This window comes from Orycteropus afer, unplaced genomic scaffold (assembly GCF_000298275.1).
Source record: "Orycteropus afer afer isolate SDZICR_OR568_19922 unplaced genomic scaffold, OryAfe1.0 scaffold00064, whole genome shotgun sequence".
NCBI classification, from domain to species: Eukaryota; Metazoa; Chordata; class Mammalia; order Tubulidentata; family Orycteropodidae; genus Orycteropus; species Orycteropus afer.
The window spans coordinates 10,084,391-10,093,481 of record NW_006921651.1 but is presented as its reverse complement, the minus strand read 5'-3'; the positions used below and the strand labels follow the sequence as shown (position 1 = coordinate 10,093,481).

Below are 9,091 nucleotides of genomic sequence, written 5' to 3'. Positions count from 1 at the left end.
GGAGGAAGTGGGAGGGGAGCTGTTGCATTGTGGGAAACTGTAGTCAATGTCATGAGACAAAGTATATATGAACTGCTGTATGGAAAGTGAATTTGCTCTGTAAACTTTGACCCAAAGCACAATTAAAAAAAAATAAAATAAAGAAAAAAAAGATGCCTGACAGTATGCCTGTCCATAATGGGTCTCAAGTGGTCACCTTTCTCCCCAGCTCCCATAGACCTTGCCTCCTTGTTTGTAGTCATCTTTCTGAGTGCTGTTCTGACCATGTCTCAGACCCACAGGACATCTGCCTTGGGAGAGACTTCACCGTCTGGCTGTATGTCTTCATCTCACGGAGGACTCAAGGTTCTAAGAAAAAGCAGCCACGCACCACCTGTTGTCTGTACCTATCGTGTGCTTTTTTGCCTTATGAGAGTCTCAGCCCCAAACCTGCCTGCGGGTTCCATCAGAATCTCTTAAGCCTGGCTTCGTCCCGTTTTGCACCTATGTGGCTAGTGCACATGAAAAGTTTGAGAATGGTGATGCTACCACGTTGGGGCTGGGGTTTGTGGGATACTTTTAAGAACCTTTATTAAATCCAAGAAGCAGGTGGTACGGTATGTCCCGTATGGGGGGAAGCAGGAGCCAGACTGCTGCGTTCAAATCCCAGGTTCCCCATTTAAGACAGTAGTGACTTCAGGCAAGCCACTTAGCCTTCTGGGCTGTGTTCTCGCCTATAAAATGGAGATAATAATGCCTATCTCATAGCACATAAAATCATGATACAATGTGATAATGTAATGATATAAAACACCCAGAATGGTAAGTTCTGGAGCATCTAAGCACACAATATCACCACCCAGAATGATGAAAGCAGAGGGACCCTTCAGAAGATGTATGAAGGTGGCCTTTCGGAAGTTCAGGAAGCAGCTGGGAACAGTTGTGCTCATGGTGGCTGAAGTGTTCATGAGAGTGAATGGGGCACATTTAAGAGACAGATATGGGCCCTGAAGGAGGAAGGGGGAGTGGGGATGCCAAGAGTTAGCAGCTATCATTTTCTAAGTACTTAAAGTCTCCCAGTCACCTCAAGTTCTCATTTAACCCTCCCAAGCACCCTATGAAGTATTGTTTTACGAATGAGAGACGGGAGCTCAGAGCAGTGACTTCACCACTATGGCACAGCGGTGGACAGTACGGCTGAGTGCCTTCTTGGCTCGCTGAGCGCTATCTTCCTCCTGTGGCCGCAGGGTGGGAGTGGGCTAGGGCAGAGGGTAGGTGTAGAGGGGAGGAAGAGATGCTAAGTAAAAAGGTAGGCCCCCAAGGGGAGCTGGTTAGCAGAGCTGGGCTCCACCAGGAAAAGTTTCCTTGAAGAAGGCAAGGGAGCAAGTAGGAAGGGGCTGAGCAAAGACTCCATGCCTGGAGAAAATGGGGCTTAGGGAAGTATGAGGTGGGGATGGCTTCCGTCAATCTAAGCCCTGTCTGTGCAAACTGTGAGATGAATCACTGTAACACTGTTTTCCTTTCCCTAGGCCACAGTCTGGGTCAGTCTGGAAAGAGAAAACAGGCCAGCTTTGCCTTTGCCCACCTCATTCTTCATATCAAAAAAAAAAAAAAAATCTAACTAAAAACTCTTCTCCAGACACAAGTCACTTGGTCTTTTTGCCCTCCAGCCCAGAAAACATTTCTGGAATATGTTATTTTTCCACGAAGGAAGTAGAAGTTTATCTAGCAGCTTTTAAAAAACGGGACTTAATTTTCTGATCTTGTGAACCGTCAATCCAGAAAACCTCAAGTACTGAGGCTTTACCAGCATTCTGTGCTGAGCAGAGCTGGCTCCAACCCTTTGCCCAGGACCCCGTCTTCCAAACCACACTTTTCACTAAGGGTATCTCATATGTATTTTTCTTTTTCCCAATTGCCACCAAAAAGCCAAACCATGCTCCAAAACAAAACAAAAAAAATTTATTCAGCAGACTTTTTTTTAATTAAGAAATCCTATAAATCAGGACCACCACAATTTTAGACACTCCGTTGCGAAGTGCACATCAACAGCTACATCTGGAGGATGAGCAAGCCATTGAATCTTTTTTAAAAAATTGGTTTAGCTACCTTAAAGTTTAGGGGGGGCACCCTTCTAAAGTGCCGTCAAGTTTCACAACGGTAAAGCCAGCGGTTTCTCCTCTCGGAGAGTCACATTTAAAAAAAAAAAAAACGGTTTCAGTCACTCACAAAGAAAAGCTGGCACGGCAGAAGGAAAGTGTGCCCAGTGAGGAACCACGGAGGCTCAGGCCCATGGGTCCACAGAGGGCCAGAGCAGAGCAGAAAACATCTGCCCAGTCTCTCACCCATCCAGTATGGACAAGGGAAAGGGTGGGATAAGGCAGGCAAGGAGGACTGGAGAGCTATTCAAAAGATTGTTTACGACTGTTTCTGAGAAAGCTCTGGCTTGGCCAAGAGTGGCCTCCCGGGAGGAGGAGTTCTGGAAAGAAAGCACAGAAAAAAGAACTCTCCTCACACCATCGCTCTCCGCGCCTGCGCCTGTGTCCTCGGGAGACTCCAAGCGGTAGCAAAGCGTAGCCAGAGCTCCTCTTGGAACAAGAGAAAAAGAAGACACCCTGGCAAGTTAGCTCTCCCAGGAGCCTCACAGCCTTCCAGTTACAGCAAACCGTGACCTTGACACACAGGTGGCAAGGTCAAGCCATTTAAAGTCCACATTCAACTCTAACTCTCTCCACCATCCAAAGTCTTTACCGCTAGCCCGCCCCCTAACCGGACTTCAGATCTCCAACCTCCCTTAGGTGGGAGAAAGGGGATGAGGCCAAGCCACCCGCCACCAAGCTTTTACATTCTTCTTCTCCTCGGAATTTCTTTGTACAGAAATTGTAGCACCATTTTCACTAAGCTCCTCCACCGGAAAATAAAATGTACGCGTGTCCTCAGTTTTCAAGTATTGTTATAAAGCCCTCACGATTCCTACCCCTCCGAGCCCTATCCTTAAACAATCCAAGCACACGACGCCCACAAGGTTTAAGTCAGGTACAAGAGGATGCAAGTAGCTGCCATAGTTCTCCCAGTTTATCCTAAGTCCTTGGCCCTGGGATGGCCGGGGAAATTTTCACGCAGCATAGGCGCGCCCTGGCCCGTCAGTTTCTCCACTCAAGTTGTCTCCGACAGCCTCGCAGGAGCGGTAACTTCTTGGCTTGAAGGTGTCTCCCCACGCGCCTCCCCGCAGCCCAGGCAGTGGCTCCCACAATGGCAGCCGTGGCTGCAGTTCTGGGCTAGTGGGTAAGACGCCGTCGGATCTACGCAGCAGCCTCGGATTCCTCCTCTACGGGATTCCGGTCAATGCAGGGCGCCTGAGGCCTGCAAGGCGAAGGGATCCGGTCGGCTGAGGCTGCCTCCGGGCCCCGGGGCGCCCGTGGGGCCTGTAGCTGCAACAGCGGCGGCCGCAGCGACAGCTCGCTGGAGCCTCCGCACGGCCTCTTTGATGAGGTTCCCCGAGAGCACAAGCTGCTGCAGGAGCCGGTCATCGTGAGGGTCGTCGTCGCCGGCGTGTGTCCCAGACTGGGACCAGCGTCGCTGCTGCAGGCGGCGGGAGGAGGCGGCGCCCCGAAGCCACCCTCGTCGGCACGGCCCAGGCAGCGCGCTGGGGCCGGCGGCGAGCTCCGCCACGCGGTAGGGCGCAGCGCGACCTCGCACGCGGCCGCGGTCCCCAAGTGTGCAGCGCAGGGCTCCCGGGCCCGCGGCCTCGGCTGATACCGGTGCGGGCGGCAGAAGCAGAGGCAGGGCCGGAGGCCGGGCCTTGTCCGCTGGCACCGCCGCTGGGGGCCGCGGGGTCTGCAGTGGCGGCCCCGGGGGCGCGCACGGGGAGGCCGGGCTGTCCTGCGCGGCGTCGAGTTGCAGCGCCTCGCCGATCTGAGCCACCAGTCGGTCCACTTCGCCCGATCCGCCCAGCGTCACCGACTGCTCCAGCAGGAGGAAGCTGTCGTCCTCTTCCTCCTCCTCCCCCTCCGCTTCCTCACCGGCTTCCTCTTCCTCCTGCCTCCGGCACGGCATGGCCCCCTGCCCGGCCACCCGGAGCTCTGCTGGAATCGCTGGCGGCTAGGCTCTTCTCCAGGCTCGATGGGCCGCGGCAGAGCCGGGAGCGCGGTCCTGAGGCCGAAGCCGGGGACGACACGGAAGCCGAAGCCGAAGCCCGCCGGGCGCTTGCGGTTCCTCGGTCTCAGCCGCTGGAGCCGGAATCCTACCGGCTCGGGTTGATTTGTAAACAATGGATGACGTAGTGCTGGATCCTACCACAGCGCCAGGGCGGGGAGGGGCGCGCGAGGCGGCGCTGGAGCGCGGAGCGTCCGGGGCAGCGCAGGGTAGTGGCTGAAGCCTTCTCCTCTCTGATTTCAGAATCTGCCTATGAGGGGATCCCGAACGTGCGGAGAGCTTTCCTACTCCACCTGGCCCGATGAGCAGCAGAAGAAAATGGAGACTCTGAGGTGGCTTGGGTTGGTTTCTCCCACTAACTGACACACCCACCCACACACCAAACCCCTCCTACTCCGACACTTCCTCCCTCCCCACGTGTCAGCCCTTTTTGGGTTCGCCCTGCTCCTCCCCCGTGCACACCGTCAGTCACCCGGGCCCGGGCGTGGAGGGGGAGGGGCGGGCCCCGTGGAGGGTCTGGCTTCCGAGAGGTGGGGGCGGGAAGAGGAGGAGGGCTTTGCGGATGAAGCGAAACATTGAGGCTCATCGGCCTAAGGTAGGTGTCCCTGAGCTTTTACCCTCTGCCTACACCTCAAGCCTCCAGGGACATCGCGAGAAAAGGATTCACCGCATGGCCAAAAAAGAGTTGATTTTGTTCATTTAAGAAAAAAAAAAAAGGTTCATATAAAAATAAGAATTATAAGATGATGCAAAAAATCTTAAGATCAGAAAGAAGACTCAAACGTGGTTCATGTTTTACAAAAATATTTCCTTTCTATAAAAGTATGCTATACAAACACCCACACATAACAATTTTATATACTTTTCACTTCGCATTGCATCATAAACGTTTTTCGTGTTAGTGCATGCGCTGAAAATATTTGATGATTGCGTAAGTTTTCATTAAGTGGCTGTAACAAATTATTAAACCATTTCTTTAACGTTCGCTGTTTGAAATTATTCACCATTGTAAATAAGTGTGACTAACGTTTTTGGGCATAAAACTTTTTACATTTTGATGATTCTTTCCTTAGGACCTATTTTCAGAAGTGGAGTTTTAGGTCAAAGGATATTAATATCTTAAAGCTTCTGAAAAACGTAGCAAATTGCTTTCCAAAAGAATTGGGTAAATTTGTTCTCCCATCATTAATGTGTGAGCATATAGTATTCATTGTACCTTCAGTAGAATTTGGGTATTAATTTTTTTTTTTTTTTTGTGCTGATTCCATAGGTGAAATTGATATGTCTCAGTTTTCATATTTTTAAAATTTTAGTTAGAGCAGTTTTCTAAATGTTAACCAGCTCTGCTTCCATTTTTTGTGAATGGTCTGTTCAGTCATCTCCCTACCAAGTTTTTCCTACTGACCTTTTCTTATGTATTTGGCTGACCCTTCCACAAGACCCAAGGTTAACCCTTTTCTTTCATATTTTGCTGCAAACATTTCTTCAGTTTTTTTGTTCACCCTGTACAGTCATTTTTTCCCCCAGTAAAACAAATCTTAATGTAGTCAAATTCAAAAAACTCCTTCCTTTGATATTTCTAACATGATTGTAAATTTCGAATCTCCTTGCCTCCAGAAATTATTAAGTTCTATTTTCCTTAGATTTTTCTAATACGTTGATTCTTTCAAATCCTTCTGGGATTCATTTTGGTCTTTGTTACAAGAAAATTATATGAAATGATTTTTTTTTTCCCTAGAGAGCTCGCCAGCCAGAGCTGTAGGTCATCAGGACAGAGGTGTAGGGTAATATAACTACAACTGTCCTGATGAGTTCCCAGTGGCCATTTAAGCTGGTGGTTGTGAGGACTGGGTGGGGCTGGGAATATTCTGATCAGGCTGTTGTGTGGAGTAAAAATTACGAACCCTGAACAGGTTGTACAAAGACCTAGATTCAAGTCTAGTTCCTGCCACATTCTGAGTGTATGGGTCCTGGCAAATCAGTTTACAAGTGTTTTCACTTGTAAAATGGAAAAAATAATCCCTGCCCTGCCTTCCTCTGAGGATTGTTTTCAGGATCAAATGAGATAATGGGAACGGGCTTTGTCAGGCATTACACAGATGTAATGTGGGATTAGGTCCAATGGTTTATTCACAGAAGCTTGGCTCATTTCCAGCGAGTCCCCACGGAAACAACTAATGAAGGATAAAGGTTCCCCCTTGCAGCCCACTAACTAAAACATACCCTGAAGGTATTACTTCCTTCCACTTGCCTGGTCCCTTGACTTTTACTCCATGTCTACCCCGACCTGGGGTTGTTTAGGGCCTTCCTGAAGTCAGCCCTGAGGCTCCCAAGTCCCAAGGTGTGTCACCACAACGAGTTCTGCAGGTTTGGGTGACGGTTTTCTTTTCCCCCAGTAGGCAGCCTCCCTCCTCCAGCTCCTTTCTGATGAGGGTAGGAAGCCGTTCCCCCAGAAGAGTGATTTGTCATTTTCATTCTGATGGTACTTAGTGGAGAATTTCAAGGAGAATGAAAATTAGGGGAGGGCTTATGGATTTTAGTAGAGTTCAAATGGTAATTTTTTCCCCCTCTCTGTAAAATGATGCCTGCCTGTAAGTAGAGAAAAGCAGTTTTATGCTCCATTGACTTTAAACATTCATGGGGCTGATGTAGCTATTGTCTCTCACCCAGCATCCCTGGAAGTTGTTTTTGTCTTCCTGTCAGGGTAATTCTGCTGGTGTTCGTAGTACTGTAGGAAATGGGGCTTTGAGATGGCATTATTTGAAAAATCTTCCATTTGTAATGTTGCTTTTGTGTGAAGATTGCAAAGTAAATATGCTGGGACTTCTTTGATACTATACTCTTCATTATAGAAATGGATTCATTACAGACGACCAACTCCATTTTCTGGGGGCACATCTCTGGAGAGCTCTGGGAAGGAAGTGCTGTACTGGACCAGTGGGAGGCAGAGAAATGCTCTGGATTAGGATTCAAAATACAAGATGCTAGAGAGGCTCAGAGGCAATTAAAAGTAATGAGAGGGTATCAGAAAGCGAAGCGATGAGGGCTGTGGGCCTGCATGCTGGCTGCCTGCCTGGGGAGACATTTATGGAGCCCATTCAGAATCACCCATGGAAGAAAACAAAATTCAAGCGTTTTCGGCATTAGTTTGGACTGCCTGAAAATTCACCCCAAGGGGTTTATTTTCCACATGGATGTTGCCTTAAGAGACATGCATCTGGAGATGGGAGCCCCAGGCTGGCTGGTGCACTCAGTGACCCGACTGAAAGATTGCTGTTCAAATCTACCCATGGGTGCGCTGGAAGAAAGGTCTGGCATTCTGCTTCTGAAAGATCATAGCCTTTAGGAGCCCTGTGGAGCACAATTCTGCTCTGAGACACATGGGGTCTCTGTGAGTCAGAGTTGGCTCCAGGGCAGCTAGATAGTTAGCACTTAGAGATAAGAGTTGTGGTGAAGTGGGATGAACAGACACTAGGTTGGGAATCCCGTGTGGGTTGGGTCACTTATCCTTCTGTGCCTCAGATTTCCGATCTGACAATTGGGGAAATGATCCTTCCTTTATAAAATTGTTGTAGTTGTATTACATGAAAATATGTACCGGAAGGCTCATCCGATGGACAATGAGGTCAGTAGCAGAGTTAGGTTCTGTGTTGTTGCTGTGTGCCACTGAGTCAGACCCGACTCATAGTGACCCCTCCTTGGGTTTCCGAGGTGGTATCACTACGGAAGTAGATTGCCCAACCTTCTTTCCAAGGAGTGGCTGGTGGGTTTGAACCACCAGCCTCCTGATCAGTAGTCAAATGCCTTAGGCACTACGCTACCAGAGCTCCTAGAGTTAGGTTCTAGGGAGCAGAAATAGTCTTGGTGATGCTCAGACTCAACAAATGGTTAATTCACTGCTTTGGTATCTGGCATTTAATTTTTTCTTTCTTTCTTTGCAATTGTAGTCTCTCTGCTGATATGAAGTAATCAAGTCTTCACTCTGCTTCCAACGCAGTCTCTGATCTTTTTCAACTTTGAGGTCACGTTGAAAATAACACATTGAAAATGTCAGATCACCTAATTGCCTCACTACCGTTGCGCAGTTTTTCTGGGGGTGGTGAACTGAGTTGTCCTGCAGCATAGAAGTGAATGCTTGTCCAGTGACAGTGGGGACTGTTGGCCTGATGAAACTCCTCTGTGATCCTTCCCATTCCAAGCCCTTTTCTGATCACCTTGCCTCCCTCCTTGGTGCTAAGGATATGGGTTGGGAAAGTCGGCAAAACAAAAAGGGAAAGGGATCTTTGTGTCTGCTTGTTTAAGGAAATTTGCCTCTAGGTGGTGGTCCTTGTTAGGTGATATCAGTGGATTTTCAACTCATGTCAACCCCATGTGACAGAGTAGAACTGCCCCCGTAGGGTTTCCAAGGCTGTCATCTTTATGGGAGCAGATCGTCCTGAGAAGCTGCTGAGTGGGTTTGAACCGCAGACCTTTCAGTTAGCAGCCAAGTGCTTAGTGGTTGTGCCACCAGGGCTTCTTACAACCATGATTAAAACCATGGTTGTCTTGGAAAAACTATAGGTTCAATTAACAGATCGGTGGTTTCCAGGGGTTGGGAGTTGGAGAGCACACAGGAATTTTGGAGGATAATAGAACTGTTCAGGATCTGGATTGTGGTAGTGGTTATACAAGTCTATACAGGTCTTACAGGTCTTAGGAGCTCTGGTAGCATAGTGGCTAAAGCACTTGACTGCTAACCAGAAGGCTGGCGGTTCAAACCCACCAGCCACTCCTCGGAAGGAAGGTTGGGCAATCCTACTTCCGTAGTGATACTGCCTCGGAAACCCAAGGAGGGGTCTCTATGAGTCGGGGCCGACTCGACGGCACACAACAACAACAACAACATACAGGTCTTATAACTCAGAATAAGTTTTAAAACAATAAGCCATACCAAACTATAAACGTATACAATATTTTT

The 9,091-nt window shown here is 48.8% G+C and overlaps 1 protein-coding gene across 1 annotated transcript; it reads right to left on the bottom strand.

The window, feature by feature from the left end:
- Positions 1–3,321: 3,321 nt before the first annotated feature.
- Positions 3,322–4,035, bottom strand: LOC103196336 (FRAT regulator of WNT signaling pathway 2). The gene has a single exon (XM_007940048.1). It carries the CDS (start codon positions 4,033–4,035, stop codon positions 3,322–3,324), a length of 714 nt encoding a protein of 237 aa, XP_007938239.1.
- Between the last annotated feature and the right edge of the window lie 5,056 nt (positions 4,036–9,091).